General features: G+C 44.2%; 1 protein-coding gene across 1 annotated transcript in view; it reads right to left on the bottom strand.

Annotated features, from left to right (window-relative positions):
• The window catches only part of TMEM266 (transmembrane protein 266), a 123,613-nt gene that overhangs the window by 59,597 nt on the left and 39,110 nt on the right, over positions 1-24,906 (bottom strand). The window contains exons 2-3 of the mRNA XM_061158913.1: positions 7,439-7,570; positions 4,647-4,835 (exon numbers count right to left, since the gene is read on the bottom strand). Coding sequence (XP_061014896.1) covers positions 4,647-4,835; positions 7,439-7,476 — 227 coding nt within the window. The 5' untranslated portion in view covers positions 7,477-7,570. The remainder of the gene's footprint in view (positions 1-4,646; positions 4,836-7,438; positions 7,571-24,906) is intronic.

Here is a 24,906-nt window from a genome sequence, read left to right as displayed (position 1 = left end):
GGCTTCGTCGGCAATGGACGTGGACAAGATGGAGCCAGAGCAGGGGAGGAAGAAGGACACAGTTCCAACGGTGACTGTGCCTGACTGACTGGCTTCGTGGAGCGTAGGTGTCTTGGAAACCACTGGCTCCTCTCGAGGCAGGAAGGGGGCTGAGGGCCATTGTAAATGAGTCAAAGTGTGTGACTTACTCTGGTAATGGGCTGGGGAGGACAGCCAGGTAGGTCGAGATCCACTGACTGGGGTCAGATAGAATTCCTTTTTGGGAGAAGACAGTTCAGTTGTGGGTCCTGTTGGGTTTGAGATGGCCAGAAGTCCTGACTGGGCAGGTAATGGCTCCTCAGGCTGGATTTAAGTGCTTCCACCAAAAAAAAACTATTTTAAGCAATGATTTGGGTGGAGACTAGAACATTTCTCAAATATTCAGTCCACTCAGAGATAGAAGAACAGATAATTCCACAGACACTTGTTAGGATTATATGTGTATCTGGGATCCTGTGAAGATGTCCAGGAAATAATTGTATGTGAGCCAGGAGTTTGAGAGAGAGAGAGAGAGAGAGAGAGAGAGAGAGAGAGAGAGAGAGAAAGGAAGAGAACTGTGTTTGAGATGTGGCTTTGAAAGCTACAAGTTGAAGAACGTTAATTTCAGTCATGGGGGTGGATGCACTTACCTAGTGGATAGAATTAGTAGAGTGAAAATGGCCAAATTCAGAAAATGAAGGACCCCAACATTCAAGGACCAAGCAGAGGAAGAACAAGTTTTAAAAGGCCTACAATGGACAGCCAAAGGGGTAGGAAGAAAATCTGGAGAGTGTGATAGGGCAGCAGGAGATGGTGTTTCAAGATGGGGGAGTGGCTGACAGTCTCAAATGCTGGACAGAGGACAACGAAAAGATCTTGGCAACATGGAGGCTGTTGATGATCTTGAGGAGAGTTGCCCTGCAGACAGGGCTGAAGCTGGACTGTAGGAGACCAAGGAATGAACGGGAGGAAGCAGAGGGGGCATGGCGAGTGGAGATGAAGCTTTTAAGAAGTTTGGCTGCAAACGGGAAGAGAGAGATGGTAGCATCAAATGGGATGTGGAGTTGGGGGAGGATGTGAGAGACCTGAGTGTGTGATGAGTCAGAGTGAGGATGTAACTGAGGCAGCAAAGTTCATGAAAAGGTGTGAGGGGAGGGGAATCAGCACTCAGAGGTAAGGTGGGCCCTAGAAGGGAGGATGCAAGGGACAGAGGGGGTGGGATGCAGTTCGTCTGTGACTGTTTCTACTTCCTGAGGGAAGGAGGAGATGAGGTCATCTTCTGGGGGCAAGAGCCGGCTTGGGGGAAATGGGAGGAATCTGAAATAGCCATCTGGGGACCAGGAGTCAAAGGTCACCAGGACAACAGAGGACTGTCAGGCAAAACTGAGAAGCAAGCTGAGACTGCAGATCATGAGTCTGGGGAATGATGCTACAGGTGGAATGAGTCCTTCTCCCCCACCCCACCCCCCAAATCAAATGCTGAAGCCCTAAACACTGGCCAGCCCCCCAGTACTGCAGGTTGTGACTGTATTTGGAGGTGGGGCTTCTGGGAGGCAATTAGGTTTAGATGAGGTCAGGGTTGGGCCCCCATGATGGGATTAGAGCCCTTATAAGAAGAGGAAGAGACGAGCTCAGTCTCTCCACTCATACAGAACAAGGAATGGCCATTTGAGAGCACAGCGAAAAAGCAGCTGTCTGTAACCCAAAGAGAGAGCCCCCACCAGCCACTGACCCTGCATCTTGGACTTCCCAGTACCAGGACTGTGAAAAAATAAATATCTGTGTTTCAGCTGTCTGGTCTGTGGTCCTTTGTTATGGCAGCCCCACCAAACTAAGACAGTGCCAATCTGCCCAGGTGTCTGACCTTCTCACCTGAGCCCCAGGCAGTCTGGGTATGGAAGCGAAGAGGGTGGACAGCAGAGAGCTCTGCAGTTTAAGCTCCATCAGGCAGATACTTGAGAAGGACAAAGGTCTGTTAGGAAAGTCAAGGCGCTTGACAGAGATGAATCTTTTCCATCTTTGCCAAGGGGTTTACCGACATTTCAGTGACTGCACACTTTTGACAGTATAGCCGAAGAGTGGTATCACATGTGCAATGTAGGCTAACACCACAGTTACAATGTGATTTTCTAAAGGGATAGATGACAAACCGGAAGCCCATAGTGCCAGCCTGGATCAGGAGCCAAGGCTCTATCTTTGTCTCGTCTCAAGTCACTGTGTGACCTTGGGCAAGCTCCTTCCACTCCCTGGACTCGGGCATCCTGTTAGAGTATTTAGAATACACACGTCCTAAGAATTTTTTTTCCTCCAGCTCTAACATTCGCAGATTCTGGGGAACTTAAAAGCACTGAAATACCATTGAACTCAAAAGCAGTGAATGGCAAGGTGGCTGGGTCACTGGGCACCCCCTTGCTGGGTACTCTGAGGTCCCATCACTTCTTACAGAAAATATTCATTCCTATATATAACAGTTCACTTAGTAGGAAGAGGTGTATTTGACAAGACTTACAGAAAAGCTTTTCAAAGACCTAGAAATCATGTTGTTTTGCATCGTTTCAGAAAAGGCCAGGTTGGAAATTATGGGAAAACCCCAGGAAGTACAGCAAGAGCCAAGAAGAAGCTTGTGAGGAGAGCCTTTCCCCCCTTCACAGTGTGCTTTGGTTCTGCTTCCTCGGGCTCTGGCTGGTGTCCTGTACCTGCTCTTCCTTCCTCCAGGAAGCCCTCTGGCTGCCAACGGAGCCCCCTGCGGAGAACTCCAGCGGGGAAGCAAATCCCTTCTGCCAGGCTGCTTCCTATTTACTCAACAGAAGCAGCGTTCCAGGGCGCACCTGGAGACTCAAATCAAATCAAGAGCCTCTTTGCCTTGCAGGCATCCTATTTGTCTTCTCCCTGCTCAGAAGAAACCTTGCAGAAGCCTGATTCAGAAGTCAATGGAATGACAAAGCGGGGACACTGCCTTCTCCAATTTAAGCGAAGGAGTGGTGCCCCATAGCCTGGACCTCTGCAGTGCATGCGCCCACAGGGTGCAGACCGTGGACATGGTCCGGAACCAGGACCCGCGAGGATCCTTCCCTCTTCTTGCCTTCAGACTGTAAACTTGAAAAGAAGCTAACGCTGGTGCAAGTGAGGTGGGCAATGAGTCCCTGAGAACCGCGGAGGGAACCAGATTGTACTTCAATTTTGACCGCCAGAGGGCAGTGACACGGGAACCGGGTGCGCAGGGAAGGCTCGACCGCCAATGTCACTGGCGGAGGCCAGGACCTGGAGGAGAAGACCCTGTGGTCAGAGCGTGCAGCCCGTGCTCAGAGGAGGGCGCCGCCGTCCGCGAGGCATCGCGAACTATTTCCAACCCTTTTGCCTATCCGTTTCCAGTGTCCTGCTGACTCGAAGCACAGTCCTTGGAGAAGATTATATTTTCAGAGAAAGCCACTGGGGTGAAGTTTCTGTACAAGGTGTATGGTTTCACAGTTATTGGGCAATTTACCTCGGGAAGGCCGGGAGCCCCTTCGTAAATCCGCGCGGGGAATCCAAGCTCTGCAAATTTAACTGTAGCTAAGGCTTCTCATGTGTTTCTAAAATAACCTGGCAACCCTTAGTTTTTATATTCAAAGCAGTCGGCGTGTTCCAAAAATACTTACCAGCGGCACCCAGGGAAGGAGAATAGCCCACAACTGGCTCCCAAGCTCGGGGCCAGTGTTTAAAAGCTTGTATCTAAGAGCCACAGGGTGGGGCTGGGGAAAGTCGGACCCCCTGTGACCCCAGGACCTGTTCCTGACCTTTCGCTTCCCCCATGTAAACTGAGGGTTTCACTGCTGTGTCTCCCCTGCCCAGATTGAACAAAGATGTCCAATCTGATTGACCAGCTAAATAAAAGTAGGTAGGGGCCACTCTGTGTATCAGAGGCCACCAGAAAAGGAGCGGCTAAGGGCTGCAAAGCTCCTGGCTGGATGCTGCTAAATTCCCTTCTGCCCTTAGCGTGTTCCCGTACACAGAATGCTCTTTTCCTGATCCCGTCCCTGGTGAGAGAATACTGTTTAGTGGCTAAGTCGTGTCCAACTCTTGTGATCCTATGAACTGTAGCCCGCCAGGGTCCTCTGTCCATGGGATTTCCCAAACGAGAATACAACAGTGGGTTGCCATTTCCTTCTCTGGGGCATCTTTCCGACCCAGGGATCGAAACTGGGTTTCCTGCTTGGCAGGCTGATTCTTTACCACTGAGCCACCTGGGAAGCCCGATATAAGGAAAGTACAGTCTAAATCCATTCCTTATGGGCTCTGACCTCCTGGGTGACTCACTTATCCTGTGGGTTTCCCAATTCTTAGGTGTCCAGATTGAGAGTTGTATGGGTCCTTAGGGAGTTTAACAGCCTTTAAATACTATAATTCCCTGAGTTCCAAGCAAATGTTCACTTAATGAGTTGTCCAACAGCAACTGATGTTTTCTGTGCCCACAGCCTTTTTCTGAGGAAACCACGTCTGAGGAGGAGGGCCCATGTGGCCTGATGTGAACTTCTGGTCTCTTGACTATCTGGCATCTCTCCTCTCGGGCTGCCTCCCTGGAGGTACCCATGGAAACCTGGGGCGTTAATGTGACAGACTTCTTAGCTACTCAGCGGTCCCACACCTACCCTTCTCTTTGGTAATCTTCGTCCAGATTTGACAGGAGCTGCGAGCCCGCTGTGGAGAGGTCGACGGCAGCCAGCGGCAAGTCGCGATAGGCAAAGTTCACCAGCTGCACAGGAGCAATGCTCTTGGTTTCTTCATCTACTTGTTGGGAGATGATCTCAACTTCGGAAAGTCCTCTTTCTGTGGCAGGCCTGAGTGGGGGAGGATGGCAACAGGACAGAGTCATCCCCCAAGAACAAAATGACGTTTCTGTTCCCCAAGGAGACGAGGGAGTAGGCACGGGATCACTGCTGTGCTAGAGGAGGGCGGAGGAGGGCAAAGGAGGGTGAGGTTTCGTTCCTCCCCACTGGCCACCCCACCACCCGTGCCATCTCCTTCATCAGCTGGGGAAAAGCAGAAGCGTGCTCACATCTGAAAACATGAGCTTTGGGGGCAGGTATAGACCCAGATGGAAACTCTGCCAACCAGCAAAGCCAGGATTTAGATTTTTAGGCTTCTCAGTCACCGGACTTTATGTTGGAGTAATTAATATATTCTTGTAAATTGTCTCCCGGGTTTCTTTGTAATGGTCCTACCATCTGTACACAATAGAGAAATGAGGTGCTTGCTCACAACTGGATGTACTGCTGGTGCTTAGGGGGCTGATCTGGAGGGGCCAAGTGAGCCTTCAGGCCGTGAGGAGAGGAGGGACCAGCTGTCCTGGATGCCATTCTGTTCCTACTCACACTGGTTCTGTTACAGCTCTTTTAAGGTTGAGAGTAGGAAATGGGGATCAATAGATCAAATGTTCAAGAAGTTGTGAGTCTCATCCTAGGTTACTGTCAGACTCACCAAGGGCCCTGCAAATAACCCACAACTCCATTATTATTACAGAGCATCTCAACTCGGGGCAGGGCTACCTCCTGTAACAGGTTATCAAGCAACCAAGCAGGGTACTTAGCAATTGGTGGAGGAATTTGTGGCTGTGACCTTCAGTGACCACAGGAGGTCACTAACAACATCAATAGGAAAGGGGACTTTACACATCCTTCAGTGTGTTGGGTAACCAAAAACTCTTCCTCCCAACTCCAACAGCTACCCTGTGAAGAGATGGTAAGCTGGATCATTTTGCTTTCACCTCCTGGGGTGCCGTCTTTGGTCTCCCCAACAAATCTTTGAGCCTAGCTCATCCTGTAGAATCTGAAGGGCTGGGTATTACGCCTCTGGCCAAACAGTGAGGAGGAGTAAGAATTAACTATCCAAGGATCGTTGAGAGGCCAGTGGTAAGGCTGAGGTGACAGCCCAGTCTGTGTTAAACTGTTCTTGGGCTCAAGTGCGGATTCCAGTGCTGACTTCTGTGGGCCTCCGCATTCTGGGGCTTCAGTTTCCCCAGCAGAGGCATGACGAGGTGAAAGAGAGGTGCCATCCCTTCTCTATGACCTGACATGGGTATGAGAAAGAGGAAGTGGGGGGACTCTGGATTGAGAAGTCCCTACACTGGGCTGGATGGTTCTAAATGCTAAGCTTTTCCAACTACCAAGATTATTAGTTACTGAAAGCTACCCAATAATATACAGTGGCAGCGATCTGGAAAGTCTAGAACTGCATCTGCCTACTTCTCTTTTGCTTGAATCATCCAGATAATTGAGGGAAAACAGGGATTTTTCTTGAGCACCACAGGTTGGTGGCCTAAGCCACCTGAGTTCACCCAGTAATTTCCAGTGCCCCAGTTCTCTTCTGTGGGCCTTATTTAAACCTTAGTTCTTTGCTCCCTGTGAAGCACGGATAATGGTACTCATCATGGTGTGACATCTACAAAATGACTCAAGATCTTCAGACAGAACAGTCACGGGATGTGAAGTTGCTGTGTTTCTCAACAATTGGAACAGAAGTGTGGTTGTTCATGCGGGAATCCTGGCTCTTCCAGATGTTCCCCCAAAACTAGACGACACTGGACTGAATGTGTTCTTTTCTTTTGGAAACTATGGATTGCTGAACCGGGGCTTTCTGATCCATGGGATGTTCATGGAGGGCTGGGGTGAGTTTCTGAGACTAACAGGATGTGGTCCTGAGAAGCATGGGATAAGCTACTTCTGTCTTTCTGACTTTCTTGCTCTCTTTTCCCCTCCTGCTAATGGTCATAGCACCATGGCCCGGCACCATCTCGCCTCATGTGGTCATCTTTCAGCAGAAGGAGACAAGGCCTCCTTTAGGAGGAGTAAAGGTCTGGGTGTTGGGACTGGTCCCTGATCTTGGGTAAGAAGAACAGTATGGTAGACAACATGTATCAGTGATTCCTTTCTGCACCCCTCACTTTGCCATGTGACTCTGCAGCTTCCCATCAAAAGGAAGAGTATTTTTCCCACCTCTGATGCTGTGTTCAATCAAGAGACTTGTTTTGGCCGATGGGATATTAGTAATTCCACAGGACTAGCAATGGGATTACAATCCCAGTTTTGTCTTTTGGTTGCACTGTGTGGCATGTGGGATCTTAGTTCCCTGACGAGGGATCGAACCCGTGTCCTCTGCAATGGAACCACAGTCTTAAACACTGGACCACCAGGCTAGTCCCTACAACCCCAGTTTTGGATTGCAGAATTCCTCTGCCTTTTTGAACTAAAAAAATGAGATGACAAGAGTAAGGCAACTCAGAGAAAAAGTAGATTTTAACAAGTTATTTTAATGTCAGGCTCAAGGACAAAACCACCTGGAGCCCCTCCATCTCTACGGGGCTAGGGAAGGAGCTATTGGCTATTTCCCCTATCCAGACATACCAACTCAGCACCTGCAGAAAGCAGATCCCAGTGCTACTTACTGTGGATTGGTCATGTTGAAAGATGCAACCAGGGCCATGGGTTTTCCTGGTGACTAGTGGGGCTCAGCTGTCTTGAAGTCTGACGTCAGCATTTCCAAGCATGAGTTCTACAAAACATGTGAATGTGGTACCCTGCAAACAAATAATTGAATAGTAGGAATTTGTTACACTCAGGAGCCAAACCAGAGTCCTCCTAAGCTCATCTAAAGATGGAAGCCCTTAGAACTTTCTCTGAGATAGACTTCCCTTCAAAGTAACAGTGCACAGATTCTGATCATTACTTATGGCAGATACCAATAAACAGGATTTCTCTCTTTTTTAGAGATGAAGAAATGGGCCCAGAGTGACAAAGTGATTTTCTGCATCACACGGAGATGGCAGAGAGCCAGGTTGAACCACAACTCTTTCTACTAAATAGCCAAGTAAAAACCAGGGTAACTCTATATACTTCAGCTTTAGGAATCTCAAAAATTAGGTTTGTCTAAAATAACCTCAAGAGCTTTCCCACAGATTTCTTTCTCCCGAGATTTCCCTCTCCTCAGGTAGGCTGTTTCTTCACTCTTCCAGGCCTCCCTCTCTTCTTCCCAACCGGGTCACTCCAGGAGAGAGGCCACACACCTCAGACCGAGGCTGCCTGTGGTCATGAGGTATGAGATAGATGGGCCCCTGGGCTGGACAGCTGGTATTTGTCAAGTGGAGTAAAACGGAAGCTTTGTTCTCACCCAGACACTCCAAGAGCAAAGCTAGTGGTGGAAGCTGAGCTCTGCTGAAGTAAAGAGACAAGATGACCACTCCTGAGGTCAAGGAAAACTTCCCTGTCTGCACATGTGCAGGGAGGCTCCTTGGGGGACAAAAAGGGAGGGGACACCACCCCGTAATAAGTGTGAACAGCCCATAGGCCTCTGCAGTGGGATCCATCTTAGCAAAAAATTGTGCACACATGTTGGAGCGGGTCCTAGGACCAGTCAGGTGTGAAAAGAGAAGGTAACTGACCAAATATAAACAAAGACCCAGAAGGACGGTCTTTTGTAACAGCGGTCCCCAACCTTTCTGGCGCCAGGGACCGGTTTCATGGAAGATGGTTTTTCCATGGGGTGGTGGGGGGAAATGGTTTCAGGATGATTCCTATAAGGAGCACACGACCTATTTCCCTCACATGCACAGTTCACACTAGGGTTTGCACTCCTGTGAGAATCTAATGCCACAGCTGAGCTGGCAGGAAGCAGAGCTCAGGTGGTAATGTGAGCAATGAGGAGTGACTGTAAACACAGATGAAGCTTCCCATTTGCTCACCTGCCACTCACCTCCTGCTGTGCAGCCCCACTTCTAACAGTTGGGGACCCCTGCTCTATATGGATTTAAATCACCTCTTACTGCAGCCCTCATTCAAGATACCCATACTCCTCTCCTGATGTATATTTCTGCCTCAAATAAATAAACTTTATCTGTGTGTTCTCCCATACATTGTGCTATGTCTCTAATAATAAACCTTGTCCTCATTTTTTCCACCCATAAAATATGGGAATAATAATAGAACTAACTAAATGAGTTAATGCATGTAAAACCCTTGGAATAGTGCCTGGCATCTACTGTTGGCTTTTATCAACAGAGCTATTGTTTTATAAATTTAAATTGCACAGTCTGTTGAATCTAAGCACATTCCAAAGCATTTGGATGTCTGAGTGTAAGATTTCCTCTTAAAATCTGGATTAGGTAAATAGAATATACTTTTCTACAAACAGATACTATAGTACCACCTTGAAGTCTTCTGGGAAAGAGTAACAGATTGTACACAGACAAGGAGACAGACCCAGGTTTTGGGTGATTTTTAACTACTTAAAAGGGAAGTTACTCAAAGGGCTGGTCCTTTCATAAATTACATTCTAATTGCAAACTGGTTTTCCTACAAGACATCAATCCAGGATAAATATCCTCTCCCAATCCTGAAGCTCTTCCCAGGTGGCATGAGTGATAAAGAACCCACTTGCCAATGCAGGAGATGTAAGAGAGAGATGCGGTTCGATCCCTGGGTCAGGAAGATCCCCTGGAGGAGGGCACGGCAACCCTTGTCTGAATTGTCCAGAATTCTTGTCTGGAGAATTCCATGGACAGAGGAGTCTGGCAGGCTACGCTCCATGGGGTCCCAAAGAGTGGGACCTGACTGAGTGACTTAGCCATGCAATCCTGAAGCTCAGCTCTCAAGGAACAAAGGGACAGAATTGCTACATGGTGCCAAAGGAAAAGGTGCTCCTGGAGTGAAACATATTAGAGGATTGATGGTAAACCTGCAAAGCGGGGAAGTGCATTCAAGTTCTGTGTAACTAAGAAAAGTAACAGCTCAAGGTAAAGGAAATTGAGGAAATCTTGGGAAATCTGAACTTTGAGCAACTGGAAATAAGAGAGATGGAGAGCTTCATAAAATCAGATGAGCTCTGGGATTTCCCTGGTGGTCTGGTAGTTAAGACTCTGCACTCTCAATGCAGGGGGCCCAGGTTCAATCTCTGGCCAGAGAACTAGATCCTGCATGCCACAATGAAGAGTTCACATGCCGAGACAAAGACCCAGTACAGCCAAATAAAAGAATAAATTAATAAAGCCAGAAAAGCTTTAATATGGGGACCACTGTTTTCACACCAGATGTTTTTGGGGCAAAACAAAGCATGGGCGAAAGAGCCAGAGACAATAGCAAGGAGAATCTGGACAAATGTTTTGCAGCCACACCTTGCTGGGGGTTTCACCTTACTTTCTACCTTTATAAGGAGGACGTGAACTTAAAAATGAGAACTCTCCTGTAGCATCTATAATATTAACTGTATAGTAAATATATCAAGTTCTCGATTCCATAGCACAGATTTAGTTAGTCTCAATCTTTCCAGGTCTTTCTACAAAGCCTCAAGCAAACCAACTCCTCCCAATGGTTGGACTGGTCACGTGGGCTGTCCATCCTCCACTGACAATGAAGTCAGGATGGAGGTGTCCACAAATAGGAGTCCAGGTGAGCAACACAACCTTCTGGAATGATGTTTTAACAAGTTGTATTTGCAGGTGAGCCCTTTACATGCTATATCTTGAGATATTAACTCTCTGGAGTATATACTAGGAAGGTCTTTGCTTCCATGGACCTTCCAGTCCAGTTGGGCATGCAAGTGTAAAATACACAAAACCCCCAAATTTTTGTGTATCCTTAGCAGTAATGAACAAGTAAAACTTGACAAATCTATATTTATACATAATAAACATAAAATACTATACTAATATGACCCATATAAGACATTTAAAAAAATAGAAATAAAAATGATTTAAATTTTTAAAATTTGACATTTTAGAAAGAAAGATTTCAAATATATAGAGCTGTAGAGATCTGCAGAGTGAATTTCTAGTTATCTTTCACCCAACTTCAGCAGTTAACAGCACAGGGACTGTCTAGTTCTCTCTGTAGACTGCCCCTTCTCACTCCTCATGATTATTTTGAAAGAAATTTGGGGTGTCATTTTATTCATGTGTGAATGTTTCAATATGTAACCCTAAGCATAAGGGTAAGGATTTCCTCTAAAAGATGCAACCACAAAACTATCATCAACTATTAAATCAACAATATTTTCTTAATATTATGAAATATCCAGGAATTATTCACATTTCCTTATTTCTCCTATAATTTTTAAAGGTTTGTTGAATAAGGAGTCAAACAAGGTCCACACATTATGATTGGTTCACATGATTCTTAATTAATCTGTAGGTTTCCCGCTCCATCTCACTTTTTTCCCATGCAATTAAAAAAAAGTTATTTATTTTTAGTTGAAGGATGATTGCTTTACAGTATTGGATTTTTTCCCATGTAATTTGTTGGAAAAACTGGGTTGTCTCATGAAGTTTCCCATAGTCTAAATTATGGTGATTATATCTCTTTGGTTTCATTTAACATGTCCCTCTGTCCTCTGTATTTCCTATAAACATTAGTCTATAAACTTTAATAAGATTCACCTTTAGTTTTGTTTTGTTTTGTTTTGTTTTCACTTTCATAAGCAGTATCATGACTTCCATTCAGAGACACAGAATGTCTTTTTTTTCTTTTGTGACATAACAGCCATTGATGGTCACTCCCTAGATCCCATTAATTCATTAGGGCTTGCAAAAAGATCACACGATTTCATCTTTCTGTCTTCATTTCTCAGCTTCTGTGAAGACAAACTCCCCCTCGTCAACTATTAGATTAGCTTAAGGTACAATTCATATAGAAAAGGAAGGATACATGCTTAACTTTCCCTCCTTTATTTATTGGTTTTCAAAATAATCTTCCAAAGTCGATCAGTGAGGTGTTTTGTGGTGGTGGTTTATTTTTCAGTGTTACAGATTTAAACACTCACTCAGGAGAGGTTGAGAGGGGAGCAGGCTCCTTGGAAACGGGGACGGCAGGGTCCTGGAAGGAGATGTGGGGATGGGGAAGAAATGATTGGCATCTCCAGTACAGGCAAAGATGAGGCAGGATAGAGGGTTAAAATCCTATTTGGATGGACAGTGAGTAGGCTGCTTCAGCGATTTAGAACCTTAACAAGAAACACAGTTCAGAAGGCAAGATCCCTTAAGATGATGCTTTTTAAAAATAATATTTTCCAAATGAAATAACGCCCAAAGCACAAGCCTAGCATGAAGCAGGTGTAGTCTAGCACTCTATAAATGAACATCTGCGGTGCAAACCTGCTGTCTCATAACCTGGGAAGGCAGAAGAGGAAACCTGTTTTGGATTTATTTGGTCTGGCAGCAGTGGGGAGGAAGGCTGCTCTTTAAACTTGAGGCAATTTCAGTCCATTCCACTTGTTGCTCATGAGTCTGTCTATGTAATTTACCAAAACCATATTGGCTTGTTCCAGCCAGACCTGCAAAGTTCAAGTTGTCATCCTAGGGATCTTAGAGCTGAAAAAGGCTTCTAAAAACAAGTAGTCAGTTCCCTCACCTACCAGGTGAGAAAATCGGTAATTTGGCTCACCTGTCCCCAGGGGCGACTAAGTCTACTCGACTAAGTCTACTCCTCATCTCTTACTTTAGTGACAACCCCCTGGCATACATGATCTGCTTTCATCTGTGTTCCATTGGTTGCCATACCTGCTTTTACTGCGAATCACCTGGGGGTCTTTTGGGAAATATAAATTCACAGGCTACACTGTAGAAATGCTGGATCAGAACTGTGCAGGTGAAGTTTGAGAATCTTCTTCAAATTCCCCAGGTGTTTCTGACATGCAACCACTGCACTTGACCCTCAATATCAGTGGTTCTTAAACTTTCCATTGCACCAGAATTACCACGAAGGTTTATGTAAATACAAATTGATAGCCTTACCCACGAAGTTTCTAATTTAGTATGTCTGGGGTGGGAACTTGAGAATCTATATTTTGAAAAAACTTCAGAGAATAATGATTTGCTGATCCACAGACCACACTCTGATCTTCTGTATCAGAAAGTCTGCTTGAGGTAATTTATAGAAGGGATTTTTATCCCTGTGTATTTTGCACACAAAGCTAGTATGGTGAAATAGTCAGCAAATCCTATCCTGGCCAGGCTGAAGATGACCCGCTATATTAGTTAGGAATAATTTTATTTGCAAGTAACAAAATATCTGACTAACAGTGACTTAGGCGGTAAAGACTTCTAATTATCTTACATAGCAAGAGGCCTGGAGGCAGAGGCTCAAAGATATCACCAAGGACTCAAGCCCTTTGTATCTTGGCATTCCCTCATTCCCCTTGTGATGCATTATTCATATTTGTTGCCTTGTGGTTGCAGAATGGCTGCTGCAGCTCCAGCTTGCACATCCTCACACTAGCTCCTACCAAAAAGGAACAATCAAAGCCTTTCTCCTCATGAAGTTTGGTCTTTTATTTAGCTGGTATTATCTTTCCAAGGCCTCTATTCAACATCTAATATCTCTTGGGCAGAGCTAGGTCATATGGCTACAAAAGAACCAAGGACAATACACAGCTGGCCAAGGGACTAGGGTGATATGAGACCCTAGACCAGTCGTGACTCATCCTTTAGGAGCTGGGCATATTGTTACCATAAACAAACCTCAGTTATCTTAGCAAGCAAGAAGCAGGAAGGAGCTCTCTGGTGTATAACCACCTGTCTGCCAGACCAGGTTTGGACACTTCTGAGATGGTTCTGAGGCTCTGCTGAAGGAAATTTCCTGGGTCTCCAAACAAGACTGGCCAAGTGTTGGTAACTGGTTCACAGGAGAGATAAAAGATGTGCTCTTACCAAACCTCAGGGCTCTTTTATTTAGAGAGCACATGTGTGGGGTCCAGCTTTGACATCCTCAAGCACGCTGCAGAATCTGCTCCTAGGGAGAAGCCAGTGAGCACAGGCACCTTTCACAGATACGATGTTCCACACCCCCAGAAGGAGGCTGTTTCTTGCTCTAAAAGACAAAGGTTCGTGTACAGCAATGCAAGGTCAACCTTGTTGTTACCTTGACCCATTGTACCTTGCTCTGTTAACAACGAGTGAAAATGAAGAAAATCAATCATGTCTGTGAGCATTCTCTCTCTCTCATCTCTAGTCAACTGCACAGTTCTTAGCAGTTAAAGAAGCAGGCAGGGAGCCCACAGTGGCTCTCTTTTCTAGATGCGGCCCTGTCTCCTGTGGACTGCTCTTACTTTCTACCATTTGCTCTTCTCCACTTACCAAATAATGTAGCCACTCAACTATTACCAGTGTCATAAAGCAGGGGACACACAAAATGAGATCACAAAAAACTAGATCTGAAATTACTCTTGTGTCCGAGAAGAAAACCAAGAGGACCACTATTCTAATCCTTCCCTTGCTCCCAACAATTTTTTTTTTTCTAACGAGCACTTCCCTAAGCTGTCCCTGCTGGAACAAAGGATCCAGTGGTTCCTTGCCCCTGGTTAGCCTGGGCAGAAATGGACATCCTATAGCAGGCATTCCTTACCTGCCACTTGATGTCATTTTCCCTCCAGAATTCTGCAGAGCTCCTGGGGAACTCAAATATCTGTGATTTAGAGAAGGGATAACAATGAGCTAGGGCTGCAGTGGCTGACCCTACCATCCCCCCTCCCCACTCCAGTCAAGCAAATCTTAAGAGTAAGACTTTGTAAATCTCTGAAGAAATCTTTGGTTGTACATGATGGTAACTAAAAGATTTAAGAACTTGGGCATAATTAACTTTGTCATTGAATTCTACATTGCACCAGACAAATGACCATTCTTTGATAAATGGGGGAAAATCCTCTTTCTTCAATACTTTTGTAGTACTTTTTTGTACATCTGTGGTAGGATGCAAAAATGACCACATTCTCACTCTCCCTGTAGTAATCCCCTTTTGTTCTTACATATGTTGGTAAGTTGCTCTCCCTAGGAGCAGATTCTGCACCAACTCATATGTTGGTGGTATTGGGAGGTAATGCCTTTGGAAAGTAATTAAGTCATGGGGAAGGAATCCTCACAAATGGGATTAGTACCCTAATAAGAAGAAACACAAGAGTGAAGACTTCTTAGCCATGTGAGAATACAACCAGAACACCGCCTATTATAAACCAGGAGGAGAGTCTTCACCAGACACCAGGTCTGCCAGCACCTTGACCCTGGACTTGCCAGGTCTCTGAACTGTAAGAAGGCCCCCAGCCTATGACATTCTGTGACAGCAGCCCAAATGGACAAGGACAGTCACAGAGCTTCTCATTACCCCCTCACCTGTCGCTGGGGCTGGCCATGTGACTTGCTTTGTCAACGTAGATGGGAAACTGTGATGATTAGTTTTATGTGTCAACTTGGCACACAAGGGGCCCTCTGGTTAAACAGTGTGCCTCGGGGTGTCTAAAAGGATATTTTTGCATGAGATTAAAATCTGAATTGGTAGACTGAGTAAAGGAGGCTGCCCTCGCCAGTGTGGGTGGGTCTCATTCAATTTGTAGATGGCCTGAAGAGAATAAGAAGCTAGTAAGAAAGAATTCGGAGACGGCAATGGCACCCCACTCCAGTACTCTTGCCTGGAAAATCCCATGGACGGAGGAGCCTGGTAGGCTGCAGTTCATGGGGTCACTGTGAGTTGGACACGACTGAGTGGCTTCGCTTTCACTTTTCACTTTCATGCATTGGAGAAGGAAATGGCAACCCACTCCAGTGTTCTTGCCTGGAGAATCCCAGGGACAGGGAGCCTGGTGGGCTGCCATCTATGGGGTCGTGCAGAGTCAGACGTGACTGAAGTGACTTAGCAGCAGCAGCAAGAAAGAATTCTCTCTCTCTGCCTCACTTTCTGTTAGTTGGGGCATCAGCCTTCTGTTTTCACACTCAGGCTCAAAATTATCCTGTTGGCTTTACTGGATCTGGACTTCTCAGCTTCCATCATCCTGTGAGCCAGTTCCTTATAATAAATCTCTTTATTCACACACACATACACACAGAAACACACACATGCACACATAAATATCCTATTGCTTCTGTTTCTCTGTAGAACCCTGATGACCACATCAGCTAACAAGAAAGCACTCATGTGACTGGGCTTGCCCTCTCTCTCACATGTTTCCATGACAGCCAGCATGCCCAGTCACCCCGGCCAAGGACGGCCAATAGCCACCTGCACCTGCCCACCCCCAGACACGTGAGTTCAGTCAAGTCTAGAAGAGTCACACAGCTGTGCCCAGCCTAAACTGCAGAGCCACAGACCCATGACCTAAATAAAATTTTGTTTTTTCAAAGTCATTCTTTAGCTATTTATTAGCACCTGGTGTCCTCTAGGAATATAGCAAAGACTGGGGTTATCAAGATAACAGAGACACTCAGAAAACTCGTGGGCTAGTGATAAGACAGATGCACAGATAGAAATTAAAATTCAGAGAGGTGAGAAGAACAAAACATTAAAAAGGGGTGTTTTGAAAGCTGTAAACTTCCTTATAAATATCAGGTAACTAACAACGCCTCACACTGGCAGGTACAGTCTCCAGCCATCTGTTAGGAAAGGTTTGTTTCTCTAAGCCCACCAAGTTTTGGGAATGGTTGTTATGTGGTATTACTGTGGTAACAGATCACTGATACATTATAGGTAAATGTCCACTGCAACACATAAAATAATACAAAGACACATATGTATATATTTTTTAAATGAAGCACAATTTTATTTAAATTTTCCAAAATTTATACTAAACATGTTGTTTCTAAAATGCTTCACCATGATACAAAGGTTTTATTATTTCACCTTTCTTTTATAGGTTTTTCTTTTTGTGTACTGTTCTCCAATAGAAGCCTGAGTCCTGAGTTGCCCAGTTAGGAGCCTCTGACCTGCTATTCTGATTTTCTTCTCAATATTCATGGCCAACATCTGGCTTCCAAATGAACGGCTTTTGGTCTTTTAATCACTTGCTGATGAGGTGAGCCTGCAGTGCTACCCATAACCACATGACCTAATTTAGACTCAATCCTGGCATCTAGTCTTGCATGTCTAATCAAATTTACAACCTACTTTAAAGGACTGGCCAGATGTAGCAAAGATGTATATTTTTGTATACATCATCATATATATGTATATTAAAGATAACCTCTCTCCAGCCTCCATTTTAACCCTCCATGTCTCCCCTGAGGTCCTAGGTTAACAGCCAGGTGTGGAAATCCTTGCTCAGAATTATGTAAGCATGTACTCACAGATATAAGCTAATTTTTGGGGGGTTTGTGTTTAACAAAATAAAACCAACTCTGTAATTTGCTTTTATCACTTAGCAATATATAATGGAAATCCTTTCTGGCCAATAGAGAAAGATCTACACTTTTCTAACTTATTAATTCATATATATATATATATATATATATACACACACACATATAACATATAACTTTATATAAATTGCTTATCATAAAATTCATGTCTTTAGTAGCACATGTGTTCTCTTTTGCCCACTTCCTCCTCATTTGCCCACTTCACCTGCCTCACTGTTACCTTCCCTTAATATACATGCAGGAGATGTGAATTCGATCCCTGGGTCAGGAAGACCCCTAGGAGGAGGGCATGACAACCCACTCCAGTATTCTTTTCTTTTTTTTTCATTTATTTTTATTAGTTGGAGGCTAATTACTTCACAACATTTCAGTGGGTTTTGTCATACATTGACATGAATCAGCCATGGAGTTACATGTATTCCCCATCCCGATCCCCTCCTCCCACCTCCCTCCCACTCCAGTATTCTTGGCTGGAGAATCTCATGGACAGAGGAGCCTGGCAGGCTATATAGTCCATAGGGTCACAAAGAGCTGGACACAACTGAAGCGACTTAGCACACACGCACATCCTTATTGACAGGCAGTTTCAGAGTTTTGGGGCCCTGTGAAAAATACTACAATAAAGATCTTGCATACATTTCATTATATACTGGTGTTTTTATTTGCATGGGATAGATTCCCATAAGTGAGATGACTGGGCTAAAGACAATATATCTTAAATTTTAATAGCTAAAACAAGATTGCTTTGAAAGTTCCCTTTTAAGAGAACATCTTAATCATTTGCAAGTTGAGGGTGTCTGTGGACCAGATAAGTCCAAATACTTGCTTAATTATACCCTTGTCCCCATGGAGCACTGGAGTGAAAATAGAGGACAAGGGTGAAACCAAAAATAGCAATAAATATCCTTGCACCACAAGAAAAGACTTAGTTGACTTAGGAACTACCCTGTCACAGTATTTCTATGAGTTATTTCAGAACAGTTAATGCCCTGAGGATTCCGTTTTCTTTCTTGTGCCATAAACCCTAACCATCCCAACTAAACCAGCCACATAACCAGTTCCTGGGTTCCTGCCCAATCCCAGGAGTTATGAGCTGTGATCTATCCAAGGAGATTTGACTTCTCCTTGAATGAGGATGGGAGAGCACCACAGAGTAGGGGGAATTACAGGAAATTCTGGTGTCACCTTCTAATAGTTTCCAGTCATATTTTAGACACTAACCTATATATTGATATATTGGAGCAGGTTGCCATTCCCTTCTCCAGGGAATCTTTCCAACCCAGGGATCAAACCTGGGTCTTCTGCACTGCCAACAGATTCTTTACCATCTGAGCCACCAGGGAAGCCCCACACATTGATATTTTTGTCTGTCTGTTCAGGTGCTCAGTCGTGTCTGACTCTTTGCGACCCCATGGACTGCAGCATGCCAGGCTTCCCTGTCCATCACCAACTCCCAGAGCTTGCTCAAACTCATGTCCATCGAGTCAGTGATGCCATTCAACCATCTCATCCTCTGTCGTCCCCTTCTCCTCCTGCCTTCAATCTTTCCCAGCATCATGTTCTTTTCTAATGAGTCAGTTCTTTGTATATACTTACTTGTTAAAAAGAGAGTGACTTTGCTAAAATTCTTATCCTTTGATAATGATTTTTATCTAGCTGACCAGGAACTATAGCTAAGTTAAGCCTGCTATTTCCACCCACACTCTCTGCCAGCTTAGACGTGTAAATGACACAGACCTCCTCAGGGGTACCTGCTGGGGCAGGTCCAATCACAGGAGGGACAAGGACCAACCCCAATCTGGAGGGGCTTTACCCGAAGTGGCTGTTCAAGGGCAAGCAGGGAGCCATCAGGAATTGAAAGGTGACCTTTGTCCCACTTCCAATAGGACAGGATGTCCTTCCAGTTCAGTGGAGAGAATCCAGTCATGACCTCACTCAGTGGCAAAGTCAAGGGAGTTTGGCTCCTGGGGCAGTCATTTCCAGAAACCAAATAAACGTCACAGATGCAAAGTGGGTCCACATTATCAGTAAGCAAAGGCACATAAATTCAAACCATTTTTTCTCCTAATGGACTGGGAATGACTTATAATACCTGGTACTGATGAGTGTGTGAGAAAATGGCCATTCATGCACATCATTGAGATATACATGTGTGTGTTAGTTGCTCAGCTGTGTCCAACTCTTTGTGACCCACGGACTGTAGCCCGCCAGGCTCCTCTGTCCCCTCTGTCCATGGAATTTTCCAGGCAAGAATATTGGAGTGGGTTGCTATTTCCTTCTCCAGGGCATCTTCCCAACCTTAAGATTGAACCTAGGTCTCCCACATTGCAGGCAGATTCTTTACTGTCTGAGCCATTGTTGATAGAAGTGAAAACTGTTGGAAATTTGCTGAAGGGTAATTTGACAATATTTATCAAAATTATTCTAATGTGTACTCTTTGGCCGCACAATTCAACTGTTAGAAGATATGTTTTAGGGGAATAATAGATACATACACACATATAGAAGTTTCTTGAATTTATATAATATCACCACACCTAGCACATAGTAGGTGCTCCACAAATGTGCTGATAAGAAATCAATAAAATAATAAATTGAAAGCAATGCAAATGTCTATCAATAGGAGACTAGGTAAATAAGGAACTTCTGTATTACGGGATTGTCCTACAGCTATTGAAAAGGATGAAGTTAAATGGAAGACTGGGAAGGACTGACTGCAAAGGAATATGAGGGAACTTCTGGCAATATTCTAAATCTTTATTGTGATGGTTCCAAGTGTGCTTTTAAAATGGCTGCTTTTTATTGTTTGTAAATAGTTCTTTCACCAATACGGCTGATTTTGTATTAATGGATGAAGGTATACTATTTTCATTAACATGGAAAGTTGCCTGCAATGTAACAATAAAAATGGTTACTAAATGATAAATAGATGATGATCCCACTTACACAATATATAGAGGAAATATGTATGTGACAAGGTGTGGACTGGGACTTTTCCTGTTGTCCCAGAATTTGGCAGATGCCCTAAAGTCGAAGATAAAGATAGTAAATGCTCACATTTTCTAAAGAGAGATATCAGACTATCTATTTGGAATATACTAACAGATGGTTAAGCTGGTCTAGTAGCTACTACTCCTGACAGCCTGTGAGAAAGAAGGCTAGAGAAACCCATGCCAGACTCCCAGGCTGAGTGGGCCATGGGAGATGGCCAGAAGAGGACAGAGAACATTGGCGGGAGCCACCTGCCCTTAACCACAAAGCTAAGCAGGGGTGTGGCATCAGTCAAGGATCTTAGTGAAAATTAAACTCAATAGTTTAAGCAGAGTGTGCATTTTTAAAGGATGCTGAATTCCAGGTGGGTGAGAGAGTCAGGTATCAAACATTTATGGTCAGGAACATGGACTGGGCCCTAGTGCTGCTCCAGCAAAAGCATCGCTGATGCCATTGCACCACCCCAACATCCTCTCCTCCCCAGCTCCCGAGGTCCCAGCTCCACCTGATTAAAAACCGGCAGAGACAGATCACACAGCTGCATCCTGGCTGCAAGGGAGGCTGCCACCTTGCATGGGGGGTGGACTCAACATGGGAATTTCCCCAAATCTAGAAAGGCCACTGAAAGGATGTGAGATGATCACAAATATGCCAATAGTTATGGACTATAGTCTATAGTTTATGGTCTCCCATGTACATCTTGACAGGACTCTACCCAAGAGGACCAGAGGGGTGCCAGGGACACAGTGTCCAAAGCAGGAACTGAAGGTAGCCCTCTGAAGTCAGGCAAGAATCCAGTGGAATAGTGCATGCAGCTCCCCTACTGCACCCAGAGGGGCTGGAGTGGGCAGGACACAGAAGGCGGGTTTCTAAGGAACTTACAAAAGTATCCTCAGATCATGTCGACGATGAATACAGGTGAATACAGGGAACTGGGTGTGGGAAGGAGCAGAAGGGCTGGCCTGTAGGTCAGGTTGTGTAGCCTGGACAGAATTTTCATTTACATGGGATATTTTAACACCTGAAAATGAGTCTGTCCTAAATCCTGAAGGGCTTCCCTGATGGCTTAGACAGTAAAGAATCCACTGCAATGTAGAAGACCTGGGTTTGATCCCTGGGTTGGGAAGATTCCCTGGAGAAGGGAATGGCTACCCACTCCAGTATTCTTGCTGGAGACTTCCATGGACAGAGGAGCCTGGTGGGTTACAGTCCATGGGGCCGCAAAGAGTCAGACATTAATTAACAGTTTTTTAAATCCTGAAAGTGACTAAAAAAGCTGAAACATCTTGCCACGTTCATGTCAGGTGATGGGAGGAGACAGACAGCAGAATATGTTGAAAAAAGTCATCGCTTGATTGTTCCTATCAACCTCCATTCATCTAAAAGATGCAGATGGCTGCATCCAAAGTTATTAACAGGTAGGGAGGTAGGAGGGAGAAGTGGTATTCTTGAGGAGAGGTTTCATTTCACTGCTTTTTGTTCCTGAGCATGTTTTGTTAAAAAAAAAAAAGACAAGGATAATCTAGATATGATGAACTTTGAAAACACTGTGTTGGGTAAAAGAAGCCAGACACAAAAGGCCACATACTGTATGATTCCATTTACATGAAATTTCTCAAATAGATAAACCTCTAGAGATAGGAAGCAAATTAATGGTTGCTGGGGGCTGGGGAGAGAGAGGAATGGGGAATGACTGCTTAGTTGTTGCAGGGTTTCCTTTTCAGGTTATGAAAATGTTCTGCAACTAAATAATATTAAAGGTTGCACAATGATGCAAATATACTATCAGTGACAGTACATTTCATGTTATGTACATGTTACCACAATTTTAAAAACTAGGAAAGGAAAACCAAAAGTCAACCAAAGCAACAACAAAAATCTAGAAATACTGCTTGACAAGGAAAGATGTTCACTACAAGGTAATTAGAAAAAGTAGGCTTTAAACTATGTTCATATCTGGGGGAAAAAAAAAGCCCATATAGTGTGATGTATATTTAAAGCAATCTGAAAGGACAGACCCACAATGTTAAAAGAAGTTATCTCTGGGTGGTGGGACTACAAGGAACTGTTTACTTTATATGTTTCTATATTGTCTCATTTTCATTAATAATGAACTAAATCTACTTTTAAACTAAAAAACGTACATAAGGTTAAAAATTGCTAAGTGTGTATGAGAGATACAGGAAAAGGGCTGTGGGAATCCCAAGGCAGACTAGACAGCTTCCAACTGCCTGGGTTCTCGAATCTTCCTCAAAGCAGTCTCCTGACGAGGATCCTTACCTCCAGGTAAGGATCTTCTCTTCTCTGACACATCTTACATGCAGCCACCACAAAACTCCTCTGCTGAAGCTGGGGTTTGCTCAATCCCCACTGCTTACCGACTTGGTACTGTTCAGCTGCTCAGTCATGTCCGACTCTTTGCGACCCCATGGACTGCACCATGCCAGGCTTCCCTCTCCTTCACTATTTACCGAAGTTTGCCCAAATTCATGTCCATTGAGTTGGTGGTGTTACCATCTCATCCTTTGCTGCTGTTTTCTCCTTTTACCTTCAGTCTTTCCCAGCATCAGGGTCTTTTCCAATGAATGGGCTCTTCGCATCAGATGGCCAAAGTATTGGAACTTCAGCTTCAGCATCAGTTCTTCCAGTGAATATTCAGGGTTTATTTCCTTTAGGATTGACTGCTTTGATCTCCTTGCAGTCCAAGGGACTCTCAAGAGTCTTCTCCAGTGCAATCTGAAAGGATGAATTCTTTGGCACTCAGCCTTCTTTATGGTCCAACTCTCACATCCGTATATGACGACTGGAAAAACCACAGCTTTGACTAAACAGACCTTTGTTGGCAAAGTGATGTCTCTGCTTTTTAATATGCTGTCTATGTTTGTCATAGCTTTTCTTCCAAGGAGCAGGCATATTTTAATTTCATGGTTTACTGCTTACTGAACATGGTCTCAATTCCTTGACTTGTGATTCAGAACCCTCCACCACCTGACCTCAACGTTTTAAGCCATTCCTCACCCTCCTTATGTGCTGTGTTCCAGCCACCTTGTCCAGACACCACTGTTCCAAGTGCACGGACAGAGGCACACAATTATCCACCCTCTGCCTCTGCTTATGGAACTCTCTCGGCAGGAACACGGATTCCCCTATTCCACAAGTCCCAGCATAATCTCTCTCTCATCCAACCTTCTATAACCCAGGGTCACTGCTTCCACCTGAACGCAGTGTCAGGGAGCCAACTCTTTTCTCTCTTCTGTACACTTTAACTGTACATCACTCAGGGTATGTACCACTTTTCTACTTTGTCTTATAGAGGTTTAGGCTCCTATACCATCTATTCTAGACTATAAGCTCCTTAAGGCCAGGGTTCATATTAGCAAACCTAAAGGAAAAAAAAACCTCAAAGCACTTGAAAAAGTATTCAACATCACTAATTATGAGAGAAATGGAAATCAAAACCACAATGAGGCATTACCTCACACTGGTCAGAATGGCCATCATAGAAATGTCTATAAACAATAAATGCTGGGGAGGGTGTAGAGAAAAGGGAACCCTCCCACACTGTTTCTGGGAATGTAAACTGGTGCTGCCACTATGGAGAATAGTATGGAGGTTCCTCAGAAAACTAACAATATAACTACCATATAATCCAGCAATCCCACTCCTGGGCATCTGGAGGAAACCATAATCTGAGAAGATATATGCATCCCAATGTTCTCTGCAGCTCTATTTGCAATGGCCAAGACATGTAAAAACCTAAATGTCCATTGACAGAGAAATGGATAAAGAAGATTTGGTACATGTATACAGTATGTACATGTATGTACATGTACATGAATATGACTCAGTCAAGAAAAGAATGAACTAATGCCATCTATAGCAACACGGATGGACCTAGAGATCATCATACTAAGTGAGGTAAGTCAGACAGAGAAAGACAAATATCAAACAGTATCACTTATATGTGGAATCTAAAAAGATGATACAGATGAACTTATTCACAAAACAGAAACAGACTCACAGATTTCAAAAACAAATTTACAGTTACTAAAGGGGAAAGGTGGGGGAAGAAGGATAAATTAGAAGTTGAGATTAATATATACACACTATTATATATAAAATAAATAATCAACAAGGAGTTACTGGGAACTCTACTACAGGTTAGAGTTATTATTCTGTAATAACCTATATGGGAAAAAAAGAATCTGAAAAAGAACATATAAAGGTATATGTATAACTGAAGTATAATTCAAGTATTCACCTGAAACTAACACAACAATTGTAGGGCTATACCCCAATATAAAATAAAAATTATATTTAATCCTTAAAAAAAAAGAAGAAAAATCTCTCAGGAACATTTCTATATGCCAGATTTAGTTCAGCAGCTTTTCTAAAGGCAGAAGAGTGAGGCAGGGCCCTTAGATGGCCCCATGAGTACGCTTTCTGCATTCAAAAAGTATTCCTCAGTTAACCCATCAAACTTGAGGACAGTTTGCAGCAAGTCAGTGCTGGAGGCAGCCTTGGAGGGGCCATCAGCAGTGAATGTGCAAGGTCATCTTTGTGCCTAAGGAGAAACATGACTGAGCAATTACCCAGCAAATGATCTCTTGGAACTCAGTAGGATGTTAAAAAAATTAATAGACTTTATTTTTTTAGAGCAGTTTTAAAATTTAAAGAAAAATTTAAAATATAGAGCATTTCTACATGACTACCACCCCTTCCCCCACCACCCCGCATAGCTTCCAGTGGTATATCTG

The sequence above is a fragment of the Dama dama genome, chromosome 13, assembly GCF_033118175.1.
Source record: "Dama dama isolate Ldn47 chromosome 13, ASM3311817v1, whole genome shotgun sequence".
In the NCBI taxonomy this organism is placed as follows: domain Eukaryota; kingdom Metazoa; phylum Chordata; class Mammalia; order Artiodactyla; family Cervidae; genus Dama; species Dama dama.
This window is presented reverse-complemented; position numbering and strand designations above follow the sequence as displayed.